The 23360-nt window shown below is 39.8% G+C and overlaps 1 protein-coding gene across 4 annotated transcripts in view; it reads right to left on the bottom strand.

The window, feature by feature from the left end:
- AK9 (adenylate kinase 9) overlaps positions 1 to 23360 on the bottom strand; it is a 116849-nt gene that overhangs the window by 3562 nt on the left and 89927 nt on the right. For all 4 annotated transcript variants that reach the window (XM_059889863.1, XM_005210829.4, XM_024996966.2 and 1 more), the window contains 9 exons: positions 18405 to 18611; positions 17856 to 18074; positions 13374 to 13587; positions 10698 to 10899; positions 7448 to 7594; positions 7121 to 7341; positions 2843 to 3039; positions 1581 to 1750; positions 1062 to 1160 (listed from right to left, as the gene is read on the bottom strand). In XM_059889863.1, coding sequence (XP_059745846.1) covers positions 1062 to 1160; positions 1581 to 1750; positions 2843 to 3039; positions 7121 to 7341; positions 7448 to 7594; positions 10698 to 10899; positions 13374 to 13587; positions 17856 to 18074; positions 18405 to 18611 — 1676 coding nt within the window. The remainder of the gene's footprint in view (positions 1 to 1061; positions 1161 to 1580; positions 1751 to 2842; positions 3040 to 7120; positions 7342 to 7447; positions 7595 to 10697; positions 10900 to 13373; positions 13588 to 17855; positions 18075 to 18404; positions 18612 to 23360) is intronic.

The raw sequence follows: 23360 nt of genomic DNA, 5'->3' as shown, positions 1-23360 counted from the left end.
TACCTCCCACCTAAGATCAATCTCCACACATTCTTTGGATGCCTACTCCACCCTGTCTCCAGAAATCTTAAGTAGCAATAGAGAGATAACTCTCTTCCGCCTTCATGACATTTCCTTTATTAGATCCTTCCCATGTACCTGCATTTAAACATGTTTATCTCTTTCCCATTGGAAAAAAGAAGATAAAAGAGAAAAACCACCTTATTCCTTCAATCCTATATTCCTTTCGGCAACTAATGTCTCTTCTCTTTTTACTATTAAATTTCCTCAAACAGCTTCATGAGAGGTCACAAACCACTGCACAAATTCTAGCTGCATGTATGATTTGATGGACTTCCCTGTGGCTCAGACGGTAAAGCATCTGCCTACAATGCAGGAGACCTGGGTTCAATCCCTGGGTCCTTAAGATCTCCTGGAGAAGGAAATGGCAACCAACTCCAGTATTCTTGCCTGGAAAACCCCATGGACGAAGGAGCCTGGTAGGTTACAGTCCATGGATTCGCAAAGAGTTGGACATGACTGAGCGACTTCACTTTCCTCGTTTCCTTTATGATTTGATCCACATTGTCATTTTTGAAAAAACTGAAGTGCAAGTGAAGTTGCTCAGTGGTGTCTGACTCTTTGCAAACCCATGGACTGTAACCTACCAGGCTCCTCCATCTGTGGAATTTTCCAGGCAAGAATACTGGAGTGGGTTTGCCATTTCCTTCTCCAGGGGATCTTCCTGACCCAGGGATGGAACCCGGGTCTCCCACATTGCAGGCTGATGCTTTACCATCTGAGCCATGGGGAAGCCCCCCCCCCCAAAAAAAAAAACTGAATCAGTCACAAAAGTTTAAAAATCAGATAAACATAAGAAGAAATTTGGTTTCCAACTTCTTGTGAAAGACAGAAATGTGTGGCAGTAGGTAAAGGCTGCCCCTTTCAGCTGTGTGTATGTATATGTGTACATATATGTATGTGTTTATGAGTGTGTGTAAACTCACATATCTTTCTGTCCCAGGATAGTGCATTTAACATAGATATTCAATGAATATTTGTGACTTAGTGAATGGTCTCACCTCAAAAATTTCTGAAGTTTTTCTCTGCTCTCACAAATATATATACGATCACGATATTCTAAAGCATAGTGAATGTTACCAGGTACTAGGGCTTCGTATCTGAAAGACAAAGGAACAAACAAAAACCACTATGTATTGTATCATTAATATGCAGCTGGGAAAGACTGAAGGCAAGAGGAGAAGGGGGTGACAGAGGATAAGATGGTTGGATGGTATGACTGGCTCAGTGAGTTTGAGCAAATTCCAGGAGATGGTGAAGGACAGGGAAGCCTGGTGTGCTGCAGTCCATGGGGTTGCAAAGAGTCAGACATGACCTAGCAACTGAACAACAGGAATGACAACTATGTAAATAAAATGTCATAAATATTTTATTTTTCTATCATCACAGCTCAAGGAAGAAAAAGAATACTTTCCAGTTAAACAATAGTGACCTTTTGATAAAAATGCTACGATTGTCGTATAGACCACTTATTCCAAGTAGAGCTATTGGCCTGTACTCACACGAGGGCAAGGACTTGCCTTTGTCTGCCATCCTGGTAAGTCACTGGACAGTAACCCTGGAGCTCAGCACACTTAGGGAACCGGCTCTTCAGCTCTGACAGTGTCAGCCTCTTGGGGATCATGTCGGTAGGTGGAAGTGGATGAGGTGCTAACGGAGGTACGTAGAATTCTGGATTGTCCAAAAATTTCTATTAAAAAAAGATGACAGCAACATGACTGTTTGAAACAGGAATACTTTGCCAACAAAAACCCACTGAGGCTCTCCTGCTGCTCTTCCCATTTTCGGCAGCAATGTTCAGTCCCGCAAACCATCTGAGAGGAGCTTTCTGCACTACAGCAACTCTTTCCCTGACTGGAAGTTCCTTACAGTAATACCTGCAAGTGATGTCACTTACAGTCTCTCTCCTTTTAATGCTTTCACACACTCACTCATCCACCTATACTGAAAAACATTTGTTGAGCTTTTACTTTGTGCCAGACCCTGGAGTGCATAGTCCCCTGCCCTGCTGTCCACCTGTCCTGCAGTATAACTAACTAGAGGGTGCACTTTGGCAGGTGAGTTAGCTTCTCCAGCTTCAGTTATCACACTGTAAAATGAAGGGGGCAGACCAGGCACATGGTTGCTAATGTCATTTCCAATTTTAAAATTCTGTGATTATCACTTAAATAAGCAGAAAGAAAGTAATGTCTTCTTTATAAAGTGATTTAAAAAATTCAGATTCTTCAGAGGAAAATAAAATGTTCAGAGACACCTGATTAGTTTTCAACTACAATCTTTTTATGTCACCATATTATGGTCAGTGGAATACTGGAACAAATCTATATTCTGTTCCATTAAATAGAAGCATAAGGTACCCAGGAGAATAAAGTGATAGAAGAAAGTTGAAAGCACAGGCGAGTCATTTCTACTGACTCTGACTTCCCTTCTGCACCTTTGAATGGAATGTCCTGGATGCCCACTCCAGGGCTGAGCTCAGATGCTCAGCATCCCCTCCATGTTGGGGTTGCCCTTGGGTCTCCCCACCTCTTATGCTGACCCAGGTGGAGGGGCCGTCACCGACCCTGAACTTCTGCTTTGTGCCAGAATATGTCTTGGGATGCCGTCTTAGGACTGGCCTCTGAGTTGCCTTATTGAACCCAAGGATCACAGTTTCCGAAAATGGGGTCCCTGGTCCCCAGCGCCTGGTGTTCCCAGCTGTGCCCACCCCTTCCTGTCTGATGAATTCTAAGACAGGTATTTTCTTTCCCTGGTAAATATTTGGAGTTAAGAACAAACTTACATTCAATTTCTCTAGAGAACTCATTTTATAATAGTGCCCTCTGAACTCTGCTGCAAATTCCAAGGAATCATTTGAAGAACAATCAACTAATTCATATGATTCTGCCAGGCTGACAGGGCAGAACTGTCCAAATTCACCCAGGCGAGAAATCAGTTCTTCAGGGGAGATACATAACTTGTCAATGCAGGCGGCTTTTCCTATTATTAACAAATTAACTGTTGTTATAAATATATATTTTCACAGAAAACACAATCATTTTCAAAATGAAAATAAATTCAATTATGCTAGCACTATACCAATGAGTAAACGCTGTAAAATTCCCAGAGTAAAGAGCAAAGGTTTCTTTTCATATGTCCATCCTCTCAATCCAACATTCCTCCTGAGAGATAATCACTGTTGAGTTTGTATCTTTTTCAGATTTTTTTATACATTTGCATACACACATGTATATATTTTTTGCAGATAGGATGCTTATGCCACTATACTGTAAATCTTATTCTGCAACTTGCTTTTATCAGTTAGTTATAGCCTTTGACATCTTTCCATTTCAGTTTATATGATTTACCTAATTCCTTTTAGTTTATGCATAGTATTCCATTGTATAAATGTACATATAGATTATTCAATCAATTACCTGTTGATAAATATTTTGGTTGTTTTTAATTCTTAGCTATTATAAACTATTTATGTTATATACTATATACACATACACACACATATATATACGTATCCACTTACACACATACACATGAATTTGCTACATATTTAAAATTTTTCTGTGAGATAGATTTCAGGAAGTACAAATAGTTTGTTGACACAATGTTAGTGACATAAAGCTCTCCCTGTTCCCTGATGGCATCCAAGAAATAGAAAGAAACATTTAATCCAGAAGTGACTAGGTTTACCTTAAAGAGTCGATTTAAAAAGAAAGGCCCAAGTTCATTCAATGCATAAGTTTGAGTTGTCTTCCCAGGACTCCACTAGAATGGAGACTCCAAAGCAGTATTAGATTTTACAGAAAATAAAATTACTTCTTTATACATCTTAGTTATAATGAGTAAATTTTGATCCTGATATATTTTCTTAATAGCTCTTTTCACCAGTGGAAAAAAAAATTTTTTTTAAGTATTCCAAGGAACGTCTAATGCTAACTCAAATTATGAAGCATACATCATAGTTTAGTTTGCTATGTGACAGTGTAAGCATAAAACTGACCCTTAGGACTGCAGTGATGTGTCTATATGCAAAGAATGCAGGGGCCTCGTGGCAATGCTGGACATGAAGAGAAAGGCGTGGAAGCGAGTCTCTCCTAGAAACCTCAGAGTGAGTACAGCCCTGCCAACGCCTTAATTTTGGACATCTAGCCTCTGGAACTGTAAGAGGATACATTTCTATTGTCTCCGTTATCCAGTGTGTGGTAATTTGCTATGGCAGCCTTGGGTAACTAGAACAGTTACAACAGACTATGATTTCTGTTCTTTTGGCATTCTTTCTTGCTTTGTCTTGTTCACTTGGTAAAGCAAGCTGCCATGTTGGAAAGGTCCATGTGGCAAGGCACTGAAGGTGGCCCCTGGTCAACAGCTGGCAGGAAACTGATGCCCTAAGTCCAAGAACCCTCAAGGAACAAACTCTTGTCAGCAATACATGAATGAGTATGACAGTATATTCTTTCCCAGTAGGACCCTCAGATGAGACCTTAATCCTGGCCAACACCTTGGTTGTAGCCTTGTGAGAGACACTGAAGCAGAAGACTCAGTTAAACTGTGCCTGGACTCTTGACCCACAGAAATTGTGATGGAGTGTGTATGTGTTGTTTTAAACTGTTAAATTTTGGAATAATTTATTATGAAGCAATAAACAAACTAATCCATGATTCCATCTATTGTATATGATACAGATGAAAAGGCTAAGACGGTTCTTTCCTACAAAGAATATTATACTACTACAATGCTACAATGGTGTAATATTGTTATTCTAAAGTACTATAATGCACAGTATTATGGTATAATAATAGTGTTGGTAAAGAATACACTATTGTATAGCGCTATAATATCATACTAAATGGCACTATAGTTTTACAATTGTGTGTTGCTCTTTAGCTCAGATGTGCTGACCTCACCTCATAGGTTTTGTGACAGGATCATTTAGAATCAAATCACTTCAAGTCTTAAAAGACACTCAAATATCTTTTTCTGATTCTTGGGGTATTCTTGATGACATCTGACAATGTCTATCTATCTTTTTCTGGAATGCGACAGAATGAGAAGGAATCTCTGGTTTTCTGGTCCTGACCTCACTCTATCTCATTAGTGAGAATAAATTGGTCACTAAATCAACACTAAATTCAAACAGTCAGATACAGATTACCAGGTAGATGGTGAAGCAGAAAAGTAGGAGGACAGTTTTAATTAAACTCTTCCAGGCAGAGGCATGTGTATCTGGAATAACATGGTGGATACTGTGGTGCTCCATGAAGATCCCTCATCAGGGCTGATGCACCCATCCCCCAGCTGCTGAAAATATCTGTGTTGATGGCTCGTAGTTGCATTGGGACTTGCCCCTGTTCAGTATATACTCCCTCCCAGAGTGACCTTTATACAAGTCAATGGGAGGATATAAAGCCTGGCCTCTCCCCTCAGTTTGGGAAATTCTCAAGGTCCATCCCAGCTGCAGTGCTTCCCTGTAGGGCCTACCAAGGCCTCTGTTTCCACCACACTGCAGGCTAGTGTCTCCCTCTGCCAGGTCTACTAGCCTCGGTGTCTCTCCCTATTAGAGTTGACAGATAAAGCACAGGATGCCCCATTAAGTTTGAATTTCTGATAAACAATGAACAGTTTCTAGTATGAAATGTCTCATACCACATTTGGGATATACTTAGACTAAAAAATTATTTGTCATTTATCAGAAACTTACATTTAACTAGGTATCCTATATTTTTATTTGCCTAATCTGTCAACTCTACTCCTGAGTGTCATGCATGTTCAGTCATGTCTCTTTGCGAGTCTGTGGACTGTAGGCCAGTAGGCTCCTCTGCCCATGGGCATTATCTAGACAAGAATACTGGAGTGGGTCACCATTTCCTCCTCCAGGGCATCTTCCCAGCCCAGGGATTGAACCCACATCTCCTGTGACTCTTACATTGGCAGGCAGATTCTTTACCACTGTGCCAGCTGGGAAGCCCACTTTTAAGAGTACTTCCTGATAAAGATTCTGCACACAGCTTTTCATCCTGAGTCTCTTCTCAGGCAACCAAGTCTGAGGCAAGAAGGGTGAAGCAGGGTAACAACAAGATGAATGAGGCACAAGTTTTGCTTTCCAAGTCAGCTGTGGAATGTTTTACTAGTGTGATGCTATCCAGAACTTATTGGGAGTGGGTTTCTAAAACTCATTTATCTTTTCACTTGCACTTTTATCTTCAAGCCTTATAATCTGCAGGCAAACAGAACCAGAGATACTGGGGATGCCCAAATAATGAAGCAAATCAAGATTCAATGATGCCATTATGATCAGAATCCTCACTGCATTTTCCCTTGTACAATATTCTCTTTGTCACGTTGATCCCTCATACCTCCAAGTACCTTCTCCCTATTTTCCAAAGTCAAAGTCATCAGATGTCTGTGACACCCCTCCAGACAAAGTCTTTGGTGTCATCGTTCTTTTTAGAGACATGAGGAGTTCTAGATAACTTTCTTTTTTTTTTTTTTTGATAACTTTCTGTCTGTTTTGTGTATTTTTGGAGAAAAATGAAGAAACTTCTAGGAGTATACAATCATTTTCTTTCATAGATTCCAAATATAGATTAAAAAAAATTCTATGTTCAAGTAATATTTTTTAAGAGAATCAACATTTATATAATAATACAATTTTATTATGTAAATAGTTCACAGTAACTAATTCTAGATTCCTAAACAAAACTTTTCCAAGTGTCACACCACAGACCCCTCCCCTCATATAACTACCATTCTTGAAACTAGCTTCTTATGTGGCATTCCAAACATTATAAACTCTTCTAGTGAGAGACCATGTATTGTTTTATGTAATAGGTTCACATGGACATTCAGTATATGACAGCTTGAATAGAGGCAGTCATTTATTAGAACAAATGTACATGCCCACAATAACTTGGAAATAATATGCATTTAAAATACTGACTAAGGTTCATTAAATACTGATTAAGGGGACAAATGTTCAAATTGAATGAATTATGGCAACATGAGTCAGGCATGCGTAGACTTCAAATTCACATTTTTTTGTTTTTAGAGTTATAGGTCTTCTTACCTGCTTTTATTCTTTCCATATATATCTGCATGTATTTATTCACCATTTTAACCTTCTTAATGACTTCATTCCATATCCACCATTTGCTGTGAAAGCCATCAATCACATACCAGTTCTGATGTTGTACTTCATAATATTGCCTAATCTCACCAATATTTTTGCGGTACCTTGAGTTCTTGACAGCTATAATCTGTGAGCTGTTGTGCAATGGATAAGGCAAACTAAGAGAGGAACAGAAAAGAAATGGAAAAAGCTGTCAAAAACCTGCTGCTTCTTCTGGATTATTAATGTTCACTCTTTTATCATTGTTTTCATCACATACATTACCTTGACTCCTTTTTTTTTTCCAGGAGCAATCTTCTGAAAATCTCTTTGGAAGGCACATCCAGCTCAAAGATAATCATGGGGATGATTGACCTAGCTTCTAAGAGACTCACTTGATACTTAGTTACAGGATATCCATCAATGACAACACTAGTAAGGAGAAATATGAAAATTAAAATTCCAGATTTCTTTACTCTCAGACCTTCCTTTCTGTCTTCCAGAAAAAGTCTGTCTTTAGGATTAGCCCCATACCATTCCTTACGGAACTTGATTTACCTTGTCACCTTGCCCTCTTCTATATATATACATATATATTTTTAGGAGGCTGTACTTTGCAGCTTGTGGGCTCTCAGTTCCCCAACCAGGGACTGAACCTGGGCCCTGGCAGTGAAAGCTTGGAATCCTAACCACTAGGTCACCAGAGAACTCCCTTTGTCTCTGTATTTTTAATCCCAGTCAGCCCAAGAGCCAGAAGAGGGCTGCATACATACAGACACAGCTCTGACTCATATACTTAGCATCATAGAGCTAGACTTTGATGGACTTTGAGAGATATTACACATAATACCTTGAACCTTGTGTTATTTAATTGGTGCTATTATTCTAAGCATGAAACAGTGGGAAGAGGGACTTCGCTGGCAGCTCAGCTGATAAAGAATCCACCTGCAATGCAAGAGGTCCCGGTTCAATTCCTGGGTCAGGAAGATCCCCTGGAGAAGGGATAGGCTACCCACTCCAGTATTCTTGGGCTTCCCTGATGGCTCAGACAGTAAAGAATCTGTCTGCAATACAGGAGACCTGGGTTCGATCCCAGGGTTGGGAAAATCCCCTGGAGGAGGGCATGGCAACCCACTCCAGTATTCTTGCCTGGAGAATCGCCATGGACAGTGGAGCCTGGAGGGCTATAGTCCATGGGGTCACAAAGAGTCAGAACACTGAGCAACTAAGCACAGCACAGAGCACTTGAGTCTAAGCATGAGACAGTGGGAAGAGTATAGGTTTCAGAGGCACACAGACTTAAATTTGAAACTGGGTCTGACCTCTCTGAGCCTCAGTTTTCAGTAAAGTAGTAAATACTAAATATAATAGTGAAATAATGATATTTAACCCTTGTGTGTGTATGCCCATGTTTGGTCATGTCCAACTCTTTGCGACCTCATTGCCTGTAGCCCGCCAGGTTACACTGTCCGTGGGATTTTCCAGGCAAGAATACTGGAGCGAGTTCCCATTTATTTCTCCAGGGGATCGTCCTGACCCCAGGATAAAGATTGAACCTGCGTCTCTTGTGTCTCCTGCATTGGCAGGCGAATTCTTTACCAGTTAAGCCAACAGGGAAGCCCTATTTAACCCTTAGATTTATCTTAAAGATTGTAGATCAAGTGTGTAAAGCAATTAGCAGATTAATTCACATTCCTTATAATAGAATGCCTGGCATGGGAAGAATTACCCAACTCTGATCTTAATATTGTAGTTTTGTAGCAAATTGTGTAAAATTTTTTGTACAGAAAGGTCAGTGTAAGATAAGATGTCTTGTAAATCAAGATTTTAAGTACATTAAAGTGTTTTAAAATTTAAAAAAAGCCCTGCATAATTGATAGTATTTTAGCAAGAGATTAAGCAAATATGGGAAACATTGTGTTCTAAACTTGATTTTCTAGTAAAATTCTGTAAGGAGGCTGGGTGTGGAAGGGGAGATGAAGAGCTGGTGAGAGAGCCCTGTGGTCTCTGGAGAGAACCATTCCATCAGGACCCATCAATCCTCTAGGCAGAAATAATAGAGAATTTGTTAGTCCAACAGACTAAGCTAAAGAGTGTCATCAGCAAACTGACAGGATGAATGAAGGCTATCTGCAAATTTCTAAGTCAGGAAACTGACTCTGTGGGGCCAAGTTGGGCATACTGGCTGCTGGTCACCAGGAAGGGCTGGTTCATCTTACCTTGGTGCTCTCCAGACTTAGGCACTACCTAGTCCTACATCCCATGGCAGAGAGGACTATTAATTAACAGAGCCCAAAAGCCAACTAGAGAATGTATGCAGCTGCCATTGTTGGTTTTTTAATGGCTCAACTTCTTTGTCCTGTGAAGAATCACTTGAGAGGCCCTCGGGATTAGGGAAATTCAGGGTGACTGGGCAGTCACTGTCCTGGTATTAAAGTGAAATAAAACTTTTGTGAGTCCACAGTAGCCCTCAGTAAGATCTCTTGTATGCAAAGTTGAATTTCAGGAAGGAGGTAACTCAATTTGCTAGAAAGTCCCAGGACTTTCTCTGCAGGGGGGATGGGGGGGTTTGGTGGGATGGGGTTGTGGGTGGGGGTGGATACTCGACACTCCAGAATCTGCTCCCCACCATAACAGGAATTAGGAGAACTGATACGGACTTGATTAAGGACCAGTGGTAGGGAAGGGCAAGGAGGTTCCTGATAGAAAACAACTTTGCGTGACTCAGCAAGATTTTAAGTCAATGACCTGAGCTCAAGAGCAGGGCTTTAGGTTTTATGGGCTTTTACTACTGGGTGGTTTCCCTGAGGGCTTCTCTGGTGGCTCAGAATCTGCCTGCAATGCAGGAGACCCGGGTTAAATCCCTGGGTCAGGAAGATTCCCTGGAGAAAGGAATGGCAATCCACTCCAGTATTCTTGCCTGGGAAATCCCATGGACAGAGGAGCCTGGCGGGTTACAGCCCATGGGGTCGCAAAAAACTCTGACACGACTGAGAGACTAACACACTTACTTTCTACTGGATGTGAGCTGGGGAAGTCATGGTTGAGTAGAGGAGTGTAAACTGAAGACCAGCTCAAGCACAGGGCTCTCCTGTCCAAACGCAGCATTAAGGGAGGGGCGCTGCTACCTGTGCAGAGACTGGACCGGTGAGAGACTGTCTCCATTGGACCAGTACCATCTGGGGAAGGGGAAGGCCACACCTTCATCACTCCATCGGGCAGTGAGAAGTTCTCCTGGGCTGTAGAAGTCACATGGGTCTCCTATAGACTGTGTAAACCTGGAGACTTTGGGACAACTCAGGAGTTGCTGCAGGGAGTGAAGTTGGCCTGTGAGTGTTTAAGCTGAATTTTAGCCTGACCGAAAATTAAATTATTAATATGCAACCATATCGGTGCCCAGACTTTGAGAAGCAGATCACACACCCTTTACAAGAGCTTTAAACTCTGTTTAAGGTATTTTAATTAATTCCAATGAGTAATTTCTTAAAGATTTAACTCCCTCCCACTCTCTCCCATCCCTATGGCCCCCACTTACCCTGCGGTATTACATACACTTCCCATCAGAGATAATTCTAAGGCCTGAATAGCCAGTTCATCAGGTGCCGTCATTCCTTTATGAAGATGCCAATTTAGCATAAGTGCCAGCTCTGTGTCTGGTTGGTTGTTTAATACATAACGCAAAGCATCTCCTATCGACAAACGCTTTAAGCCATATTCACTTGAAATCTTTTTGGCAACTGAAAAACATTAAAATTTTAAACTTATTCTGTTTCACAAACCCATCTGTTAACCTTGGTTTCAGATTCTAGTTAACTGACAACAACAGCAAGTTAATCTTCACATTTCTCAAAGAAATTTCAAAAATTAAAATAGCTACATTTTATTGAATTAATGGGCTTCTCTGGTGGTGGCTCAGACGGTAAAGAATCTGCCTGCAATGTTGGAGACCCGAGTTCAATCCCTGGGTCTCGAAGATCCCCTGGAGAAGGGAACGGTTACCCACTCCAGTATTCTTGACTAGAGAATTCCATGAACAGAAGAGCCTGGTGGGCTACAGTCCATGGAGTTGCAAAGAGTCGGACATGGCTGAGCAAACAACACTTTCACTTCACTTCATTGAATTAATACTATTCAAAGGTCAGTCATTATTAGCACTTCAGGTATGTGGCTGACAGATCTGGTTAATGAGCCAACTATGTTAGGTTTTTCCATAACCAAACCATTTAAGTGTTTTTTCCTTCTGTACAAGGTAGCAAAAAATTTGAGAGCTTTATAAGGCATCCTGTGTGTACTATTAATATTTGGTCTTTTTATATCCAAAATAACAATTCAATGTTCTTGTGTCATTGGGTTAACCCATTTCCCTATCTATACACTTATGACTTCAGGCTGCAATCAGGATAACTTACCCTATACAATTAAGTGCACTCAAGCCTCTAGGACATAATTTTTTAAATTTATTTTCTAAAAATTATAGTGGTGATAGTGGTGTATCTGACACTTTATTAATAATTTACAGTTTATAAGGCAGTATTTCTTCTGTGACTTTATTTGATACTTTCAACTATTCCATCAAGTGTGGAGAGTGGGTACTGAAATTCCAGTTTTACAGGTGAAAGAACTGCAGCCCACTGAAATGGAATGGTTTGTCCAAGGGCACACAGATGTTGCCACTGGCTGAAAGAGGACTCGGCCACAGCCTCTGCTTCTGCTACGTGAGGCCATAGATTAGGCTTCTGTGTGTGTACATGCTCAGTTGCTTCAGTCGTGTCTAACTCTTTGCAATCCTATGGACTGTAGCCCTCCAGGCTCCTCTGTCCGTGGGGATTCTCCAGGCAAGAATACTGGAGCGGGTTGCCATGCCCTCCTCCAGGGGATCTTCCCAACCCCGGGATTGAACCCGTCTCTGATGTTTCCTGCATCAGCAGGCAGATTCTTTACCACTAGCGCCGCCTGGGAAGTCCAGTGGTTTCCAGTTACTGTTAAATGCAGGTGTGCTCTGATGGAGTCTACAAACCTTGCCTCATCATGGTCTGGAGACAGGGTGTATAGAGGACACTGGAGACAGCGTGTGTAGAGGACATTGAGACTCACCTGGTCCCATGGGGAATGCAGGTTAACTGGCCACAGTTAGGGCCACTGGGAGAGATGCCCCTGTGAGGGCTGCAGAAGCCTTCATCTCAACTTTGCCACAAACACTAGGGTCAGACCCATTATTTTTCAGCTATAAAAACAAACTTTTACAATTTGGGATTCTGTTAAAAAAAATTAGCCTCTATTTTGACAAAGACCAAGAAATCTGATTGTACTGTATACATGTTACTTTTTTGCTGTGTTGGAGGATCTTATTTTGAATGTCAATGTACATTAAAATACACTTTCCATCTAAAGAGCTAAAACACGAAACTCTCTTTTATTATTTCTGGTGACAAATCAATATTTGACCTAATCCCTCCCTTTCATTTTCTATGCCATCAGTCATTAAGTCCTGCTGTTTTCCTTTTAAATATTTCCGGTATCTATCCTTTCCCATTTTATTCTCATTGTGACCAACCACTACTCATGTGATTATCATGTCATTTTGAAATACCACACTCACCTATTGTTGGACTACTTGCTTTAAAAAATATATAGAAAATTCAAACATTATAGTTTACTAAATGCCTTTATCAGCAATGATTAAGATAATGAATTTTCACTCTTTAACTTATTAATATAGTAGATTATATTTATAAATTATAAATATAATTTTAATTAAATAAAATCAATATACTATTATTTGACTATATATATAAATAATATTAGTTTGTAATTTCTTTTCTTATATTATCTTTGTTTAGTTCTTATATCAGGGTCATACTTAAAAATGAATTTGTATTTATACCTTTTTAATTATTTAAAAAAAACTGAAAATAAATTGGACAGCTTACTTTCATTTCCCTTGCTCTGGAAAAGCTTATAAAATCACAGGAAGTATCTCTTGAATTTTTAATTTTTGAAAGGTTGACATAATTTCCCTCTAAAACCATTTGATTGTGGCCTGTTTTGGAGTGGGGCTATATTTTTGAATGCCTTCTCTTCAGTGGTTATTGGTCTGTTTAGTTCTTCTGACTCTTACTGAGTCAGTTTTGATAGTTTTTTTTTAAAAATAGTTCTCATTTTCAGGAGATTCTTGTATGCTTAAGGATAGCAAAGGCAGACACACCCTTACCTGTAGTTTTTCCAGATTTTGGAGGCCCCAGAATTGCAATCCTAATGGGGATAGTAGGCTTAGGTTTGGGTTGACAGATATATTTGATTGGATTCTTCATAAATTTTTCTTTAGTTTCTTTACTAGATAAAAAATAAATATACTGACGATGGATTACAGGATGAAGTGGATTCTCTGAATTTTCTACTGGTTTGATGGTCTCTCCTTCATGTAGCTGCAATATATACACAATTGAATTAACAAATTAGCCTTATTTTAAACAGCATTTCCCCAAAATATATTTCTAAGAACAAATTTGTAAAATCTTTCTTATAGAACAAGAAAACTAATTATAATTGAATATTGGTATTAAAAAACTGTGTAAAAAGAACAAGTTATTTTACACTCACATGCAATAAATGTTTTTCTTTAATGGGTTTCAGTTTCTGACAATTATAGTTCTACTTCCTTTATAATGTGTTTAGTGTATACTGAATGTTTCTGCCAAGGTGTGTAAAGGTGTTCGGATATATTCATGGGCCAATTTATCTACACAAACAGGTCCATTCCTAAGGTGGTGTTGTGTATGGAAATGTGCCTTCCTAAAATCATGGTTTGAAGCCCTAACCCTCAAAGTGACTATATTTGGAGACAGGACCTTTAAGGAGATGACAAAGGTTAAATGAGGTCATAAGAATGGGGTTCTAATCTAAGAGAACTGGGGTCCTTAGAAGAGAGACACCAGGAGTGCATGAGCACAAAGGAAAAGCATTGAGGACCCAGTGAGGAATGGCCACAGTGAGACACACCAGAAAAACCACCCCTGCTGGCACCATGATCTTGGACTCCAGCCTCCTGAGCAGTAAGAAAATACATTTCTGTCATCTAAGTCACAAAGTCTGTGGTATTCCAATATGGTAACATATGCAGACTAATACAGAATTCTAATTTGCTGTCCAAAGATGTTATTCCAGTAAGACAGCATGGATAGGCTAAAGTATGTGGTATTCCAATATGGCAGCATGGTATCCCAATATGGCAGGTGGAGTCCTGGGATATCTTTGGGAGTATACTGGTCAGACAAATCTCACTGACTTCTCTTTTACATTTTTATACAGACAAAATCCCACTCACATAAATATGAATAGCGGCCATAAAAGGGAAAAATACACCAAAACAGCAGCCTAACGTATTGGTATGGAATGGAGAGGAAGGACTGGTCTCACGTCTTTGCACTGGTAATGATGATAAATGGGTAATTAATGGATACCTTTTTTATATCATCAGATGGCCCAGCATCAGTTATCCCTGGACTTGACAGAGTAGGTGGGCAATGGTGTGGTAATATTGCTTCTCCCCTAGAGTTAGAGTATTCCATGGACAGAGGAGCCTGGTGGGCTACAGTCCATGGGGTTGCAAAGAGTCGGACACAACTGAGCGACTATCACACACACCTAGTGTTACACCAGGTCAGTTGTCACAGGTAAATGGAGTTATCAGCATCATCATTTTGGGGCTGGAGTGATGTTCATGGCTGAGTGTAAGTGCTAGGGATAAGAAGAAGCTTAGGGATGGGGTGGGAATGTCTGCTCTATTTCTTATGTTTGGTAGTAAAAGAAAAGCTGAAAGTTTAATGATTCCATTTCAAATTCCCAAATTAACTATGAATTCTTGCAATGGTTTCTGCTATTTCCCAAAAGATCTACCATGTATCTTTCTCTTCTATAGGTCAGAATACCCAAGGTGTCATCAAATCTGAAACATCAAATTGTCAGGACCTGGAAAGATTCCCAACAGCCCTGAAAAATGATTATTTATATGCTTAAAGCCTTCCTATGACCATGCACTCATTTATTCACAAGACATTTTTGTGCAGTCCTAATTATGTTCAGACATGGGCCCTTGAATAGGGTTCGGACTTTGCCTGCTTCTTCCCCTCTCTTGCCCATCTCAAAGAGACAGTTAGGGTGTGACTGTGATTTTTCAAAAGCTTTCTAAACGATCCTGCTGCTACTGCTGCTAAGTCGCTTCAGTCATGTCGACTCTGTGCGACCCCATAGATGGCAGCCCACCAGGCTCCTCCATCCATGGGATTTTCCAGGCAAGAACACTGGAGTGGGTTGTCATTGCCTTCTCCAATGCAGGAAAGTGAAAAGTGAAAGCGAAGTCACTCAGTCATGTCCGACTCTTAGCGACCCCATGGATTGCAGCCTACCAGGCTCCTCCATCCATGGGATTTTCCAGGCAAGAGTACTGGAGTGGGGTGCCATTGCCTTCTCCGCTAAATGATCCTAATACATGCTTAATTTTATCTGATTATTTATGGAGGGACTTGTCATAATGTTTCTATATTTTAGCATGATATTTAAAAAGATTTCTCTTGACACCCTTATGGTTAAGGTAAAGAAGATATTAATATAACAATTAAGTAAAACTGAAAATGACTGTATCAGTATCAACCAAGAAGGTTTCAAGTAATATGCATATTGCTCTATTTTGGATCCCTTCCTCCAAAATGTTTTTTATCAGTGACCAATAAGAGTAATACATATTAATAACAACATTGTTATTATAATGTTGTATGTATACTGTTATAATGTTATAATTTATACTATTGTTGTATATTTTGTTATTATATATGTTATATATAAAACATATTTAATATAATATTTATATTATGTATATATTATATATATTGTTATTGTAATGTATTTATACTATTATAATATATTTATACTATTATAATGTATGTATTTATACATACATACATGTAATTTATTTTACATGCATATTATGAAGTAAAAGTGAAAGTCACTCAGTCGTGTCCAACTCTTTGCAACCTCATGAACTATACAGTCCATGGAATTCTCTAGGCCAGAATACTAGAGTGGTTAACTTTTCCTTTCTCCAGGTGATCTTTCCAACCCAGGGATCAAACCCAGGTCTCCTGCATTGCAGACGGATTCTTTACCAGCTGAGCCACAAGGGAAGCCCAAGAATACTGGAGTGGATAGCCTATCCCTTCTCCAGGGGATCTTCCCGACTCAGGAATAGAACTGGGGCCTCCTGCATTGCAGGTGGATTCTTTACCAACTGAACTACTTATACATATTTTATATATGTATTATTTATACACATAAATATGTATATTATATAATTTTATATACATATTATATACATATCTCCTGCAATACGGGAGACCTGGGTTCGATTCCTGGGTCAGGAAGATCCCCTGGAGAAGGAAATGGCAATCCACTCCAGTATTCTTGCCTGGAGAATCCCATGGACAAAGAAACCTAGCAGGCTATAGCCCATGGGTTCTCAAGAGTCAGACACAACTTAGCGACTCAACCACCAATATGTAATGAACATATATGAATAACAGCATTGCAGGCAGATTCTTTACCAGCTGAGCCACAAGGGAAGCCCATTAATAATAACAGCTTATGTTAATTGAGCACTCATGAGAAACCACGCATGGTTGCAAACACTTTCCAATAACTAACTGATTTAATAATTGTAATAATATTGTGAGGTAGGAACTATTCTTATTCCCATTATGCAAATGGGAATGGCTCAGAGAGGTTCAGTAATTTGTCCAAGGTCACTCAGCTAGGAAGCCGTGGTTTTCAACTCAGGCAGTCTGACTCCGGAAGCCATGTTTTCTCCACTCTACTTCTGTGCTACTTCACTGACGGAAATAGGAAGGTGCACTGGTCGAGAGGGTCGGTGTACCTTTACAAGGCATTTCTTTACTGTCTTTCTAGCACTTAATACAACCTGACTAGAACCTATTTGTTTACTCATGTATTGCCTGTTCATCCTCTCCAAACCAGCTATCATATAAAGCCCATGACAAAAGGAACCTTGCCTGTTTTGTTCACTGCTCTGCTCCCCGGGATTGGAACAGCAGCTAGAAGGTTCTTATTTAAAATTTGTTGAAAATCATCCCACATTTGAAGTCACTGAATTCCAATTACATCAAATATGTTTGTCCACACTACATAAAAATATTCTACTTGGCAGTAAGTTTGTGATGAACATTAAAGGCACATTTTGTTTGGTATCTCACACTTTCCAGAGGACTTCATATTCTTGCATTTGATCACATTGGCCTGATGGCATTCTCCCACTTTACAAGTGAGGAAACAGAATCAAAGAATTTAAATGGCTTGCCTAAAACTAAATAGCAAATTAGTGCTGAAGCTCAGCTCACTAGATGTCTAGTTTGAAAATATTTCTACTACGAACTTCCTCTGCTGCAGAGTTAGAACCAAGTTGGATCTGAATTATCTCTACAGAAATAGATGAAAGGAATTTAAACCCTTCAAGTACTTCTCCTACTTCAGAAAGGCAAAACAACAACACATATTTTTATAGCTATTTAAGAATACTGTATAATGCTTACAGTTTTTAAAAATTATCCACTGTCTTCTTCTTAGACATACTTCAAAAAGAAATAAAAGAAGAAACGTGAGTTTCAGATGCATTTGCTGATATTACCTTTACAGGGTCCCAGTAGCCGAATGAGCTTATATACTTGTAGGTAAAGCTGAGCATTTTCTGGGCAAGGCGTGATGATATTGGATAACATTTCTCAAAAATGCTTGCACGATTCTCTACTAGTGGTTTCAGTTTTGTATTCAATGTGTATTGGACAATGTGGATTTTCCGAGATCCATTAATGAGAATTACTGGTATCAAAAACTTCTCAAATTCTTCCTGATCAGAAAAATCATAAAACCAAATATTTTTAGTGGGAAGGAGGCTGGTAGTATTCAGTCACAGTGCATAGACTACTTCAGTCTAGAAAACAAATACTTTTAAACTTCCAGGTGACTCTGTGGTGGTAGCTAAAACTTTTGACCCTATGTGGTTTCCGTGTTGCCCTTGATTTATTAACTAGTTTTTATAATTGTAAGTGGTACTCAGGGACTTAACCCCTAAAAATATACATTTCTTTTGAAATGTTAAAAAGAAACCAAGGAATAAACCAAATTTCTTTTGTTTCCTTCTCACATGTTAATTTTTGAATTATGAAAAAGTCATAACCTGTATTATTTGTAAATTACTCATATCTGCTTCAAATTTTTCTCCGAGTTCACCCCTCAGGCGTTCGAGAGCATCAATTTCCTGCTCTTCCTCTTCCTCACTCATCACTTCCTCATCTTTTGGAAATTCATCTTCGAGAATGTTATCAATATCATCTTCATTGTTATCAGGTTCTTCCTCACTCATGTCTTCGTCTTCTCTAACAGTCTAAGGAAGAAAATATTCCCCTTTGTTATAAAACTGAAATATGGAACAAATGTCATGGCTAACTAATCATCTGGGATATTCTGGAATAAGTGGATATTGGTTAGTGTGGTATGCAATATGCAACATTCATCAACTGATACAGTAAAATTTCAAATATCTGGTACCCAGAAATGTAATGCCTTCAAGACTAACACCACAGTGATCCCTAGATAAATACACAGACAAGATATTAGCTTCTAACAGTTAATGCTATGGTCGTCAGAACATTACGTGCTTTTCATGGTCTTCAGCAACAAAGTTCCATGCAACTCAAAGAGTATAAATCACTCCAACCTATGTTAGCTTGGACAAGATCAGTTTTCTCATCTATAAAACAGGAATAATGAAAGGACCTCCCTCACATGATTGTTGGCAGAGTTATATAAGTTCATACGTGCAAAGCCCTTAGAAAACTGTCTGGTAAGCATGCAAATGATAGCTATTATTCCTATTATTATGTTATAATAACTATTATATTATTGTCATTTTGTATAAAGCACTGTTCTAATAGAATAGTACATGCCCCTGAGGAGGCTGCAGCTTATCTGAGGACACAAGAATAACAGATAAATGATTATTAAAGACTGTGACAGGATATTGATACTAAGTGGTGTTGTATAGGCTTTAAGTGCTGTGGTTCAATTTGCATAAAACTGAATCCTATCGTATTGATTCTCCTGCACTGTCTCCTGGCATGTTGCCCTGAAGTAGTCCTTGTCCCACCCAACTGGAAAACTGCCTTCCAGTCAGAAACCTGGGAATTACCTCTGCTCCTCACTCCCCATTATTGCACATCGCATTTCCAAGGACAGAATACTTAAGCTCTCTCCTCCTTTCTAGTCCTGCTCTGCTGTTTGCCCTCTCATTATCTCTTGCCTGCACTCTTCTGATTAATTTGATGTTTCCTAATCATTCTAACTAAAGAGCCTCTTGATGAAAGTGAAAGAGGAGAGTAAAAAAGTTGGCTTAAAGCTCAACATTCAGAAAACTAAGATCATGGCATCTGGTCCCATCACTTCATGCCATCACTTCATGGCAAATAGAAGGGAAACAATGGAAACAGTGAGAGCCTTTATTTTCTTGGACTCCAAAATCACTGCAGATGGTGACTGCAGAAATGAAATTAAAAGACGCTTGCTCCTTGGAAGAAAAGCTATGACCAATCTAGATAGCACATTAAAAAGCAGAGACATTACTTTGCCAAAAAAGATCCGTCTAGTCAAAGCTATGGTTTTTCTAGTAGTCATGTATGGATATGAGAATTGGACCATAAAGAAAGCTGAGTGCCGAAGAATTGATGTTTTTGAACTGCGATGTTGGAGAAGACTCTTTAGAGTCCCTAAGACTGCAAGGAGATCAAGCCAGTCCATCCTAAAGGAAATCAGTCTTGAATATTCATTGGAAGGACTCATGCTGAGGCTGAAACTCCAATACTTTGGCCACCTGATGGGAAGAACTGACTCATTGGAAAAGACCCCGATGCTGGGAAAGATTGAAGGCAGAAGGAGAAGGGGACAACAGAAGATGAGATGGTTGGATGGCATCACTGACTCAATAGACATGAATTTGAGCAAGCTCTGGGAGTTGGTGATGGACAGGGAAGCCTGGCATGCTGCAGTCCATGGGGTCGCAAAGAGTGGAACATGACTGAGCGACTGAACTGGACTGAACTGAATCTTTCTAACTGATGAGACCCTGCTTCCTTGAAAAGAGTCTGCAGCTGGAATTTGGACTTGTAAGGGCTGAGAGGAAGATGAAAAGATAAGGGCCCTTCCTTGCTCTGTGCCCAGGCTTTTCTCTCCCCAGAAGGAGAGACTTCTGTTGGGACTACAACAGATGTTTGGTGTTGGGACTGTGCTTCTCAGTTCTTGCTATTTTTTGTTTGAATTTTGAAGTCATTTGGTTCTCTGACTACTTTTTCCTTTTTCTTGTATTTTGACAATTTTTTATGGTGAAATTTGATTTGCTAAGGAACATCGGAAGTACGGTGGGGTGAGTCCACACTGCCAGCTGGGACATCTTAGCTTCTGATGACCTGTGCTCACCTCGCCAGCTCTACCTAATAGGACTTCCAACTTGTTTGTGATAGAAAGCTCTGTCTTTTGTCACCTACAAAAGGTGACTTGGCACTTACCATCTACTTCTAAAAGGAGTAAATTATGAGCTGCTACAGCTGCTGATCTTCAACACCAGAAATGAGGCACTCTGTGCTTTGGAAAAAACTATCAGAACAGGTCTTCAGATAGATATATTCAGGAGATGATTTTATGAGCCCAATTATTGCATTTCCTCATAATTAGAAAAACACTAAAATCCTTCATGGTGATGTCTGCTCCTTTTGACTAGTAGTAGCCATGAGACTAGCAGAACTTTCTGTAAAAATATGTGCTTTATTGCATGTACTCCCCCTTCACCAAAATCACATATATACTGGCCTTGCCCCTTACCTCTTTGGGGCAGTTTCTCAGAGTATCTGAGGCTATTCTCCTCATTTTGCCCTAAATACAACTTAACTCACAATTCTCATGTTGTGCAATTCTTTTGGAGTCAGCACTTTCAGTTGGAGCAAGCAGGGGGAGAGAGCCACAACCAGGGGACTGGAGAGTGAGAAAAAACTTTAGAGTTGAGAGAGCCAGCAAAGGATATACAAATCAGTTCACAAAGATTATCCAAGTCTCTGGCTAATCTCTGAAAACCCCACACATATTGGCTGTTTACAACAGTATAAACAGAACTGCTGCCCATTCGTAGGCATGACAGAGTTTGCAGGTTTAGTCTCGCCAAGTTAATTGTCTGCTAGAACAATAACACCATCCCTCTTTGAAGGCATACAACAGAATCCAGAATCCCCACAATATAACATTCACAATTCTAGGATATAATCCAAAATTACTGAAACTATAAAGGCTCATGAGATGTGACCCATTCTCATAAGAAAGATAATCATTAAATACTCAGTTCAGGTGCTAGAGTTACCAGCTGAGAACTTTATCACAGTTATTATCACTGGGATCAATGAGGAAAAGGAAAAAGAAGTGAAAATATAGGAAATTTCATGATGGAAATAAAAAATATAAAAACAAACCAAATTGAAAGTTTAGAAATAAAAACAACAATATTTGAAGTTTTTAAAAACATTGGGTAGGCTTAATACATGAACCGTGAACTTCCAGATGTTCAACCTGGTTTTAGACAAGGCAGAGGAACCAGAGATCAAATTGCAAACATCCGCTGGATCATGGAAAAAGCAAGAGAGTTCCAGAAAAACATCTATTTCTGCTTTATTGACTATGCCAAAGCCTTTGACTGTGTGGATCACAATCAACTATGGAACATTCTGAAAGAGATGGGAATACCAGACCACCTGACCTGCCTCTTGAGAAATTTGTATGCAGGTCAGGAAGCAACAGTTAGAACTGGACATGGAACAACAGACTGGTTCCAAATAGGAAAAGGAGTACGTCAAGGCTGTATATTGTCACCCTGCTTATTTAACTTCTATGCAGAGTACATCATGAGAAACGCTGGGCTGGAGGAAGCACAAGCTGGAATTAAGATTGCTGGGAGAAATATCAATAACCTCAGGTATGCAGATGACACCACCCTTATGGCAGAAAGTGAAGAGGAACTCAAAAGCCTCTTGATGAAAGTGAAAGAGGAGAGTGAAAAGTTGGCCTAAAGCTCAACATTCAGAAAACGAAGATCATGGCATCTGGTCCCATCACTTCATGGGAACTAGATGGCGAAACAGTGGAAACAGTGTCAGACTATATTTTGGGCTCCAAAATCACTGCAGATGGTGATTGCAGCCATGAAATTAAAAGACGCTTACTCCTTGGAAGAAAAGTTGTGACCAACCTAGATAGCATATTGAAAAGCAGAGACATTATTTTGCCAACAAGGTCTGTCTAGTCAAGGCTATGTTTTTTCCAGTGGTCATGTGTGGATGTGAGAGTTGGACTGTGAAGAAAGCTGAGCACTGAAGAATTGATGCTTTTGAACTGTGGTGTTGGAGAAGACTCTTTTGAGAGTCCCTTGGACTGCAAGGAGATCCAACCAGTCCATTCTGAAGGAGATCAGCCCTGGGTGTTCTTTGGAAGGAATGATGCTCAAGCTGAAACTCCAGTACTTTGGCCACCTCATGCGAAGAGTTGACTCATTGGAAAAGACTCTGATGCTGGGAGGGATTGGGGCAGGAGGAGAAGGGGACGACAGAGGATGAGATGGTTGGATAGCATCACCAACTTGATGGACGTGAGTTTGAGTGAACTCCGGGAGTTGGTGATGGACAGCGAGGCCTGGCGTGCTGCAATTCATGGGGTCGCAGAGTCAGACACGACTAAGCGACTGAACTGAACTGAACTGATAAATATTTTAGACAAAGAAATGAGTGTTTCAATCCTTCTGCATAGTTTTGACTTACAGTTAAGTTTTACTGTATCAACAGTCTTCTGTACAACATAAGCATATTGGCGGGGGGCGGGGGGCAGGGATACATGGTTGCACATGCAGCAAGTCATATTTTCTGTTATTTCTCTTTTCTCCTTCCCTTTCTTGACTATTTTTGAACAGATGGAAATCAGATTACAGGAGGGTCAGCCCTGAGAAGATATTATAAGGGTGCTGAAGCCAGAAGGAAATGGAAGAAGGCAGGGACTATCTTATCTTTTGTCTTGGTTACCAGGGCACTGGTAAGCTGATTATATAAAC

This window comes from Bos taurus, chromosome 9 (genome assembly GCF_002263795.3).
Source record: "Bos taurus isolate L1 Dominette 01449 registration number 42190680 breed Hereford chromosome 9, ARS-UCD2.0, whole genome shotgun sequence".
NCBI lineage: Eukaryota > Metazoa > Chordata > Mammalia > Artiodactyla > Bovidae > Bos > Bos taurus.
Note: the sequence above shows the minus strand (reverse complement) of the source record. Positions and strands in the feature narration are given on the sequence as shown.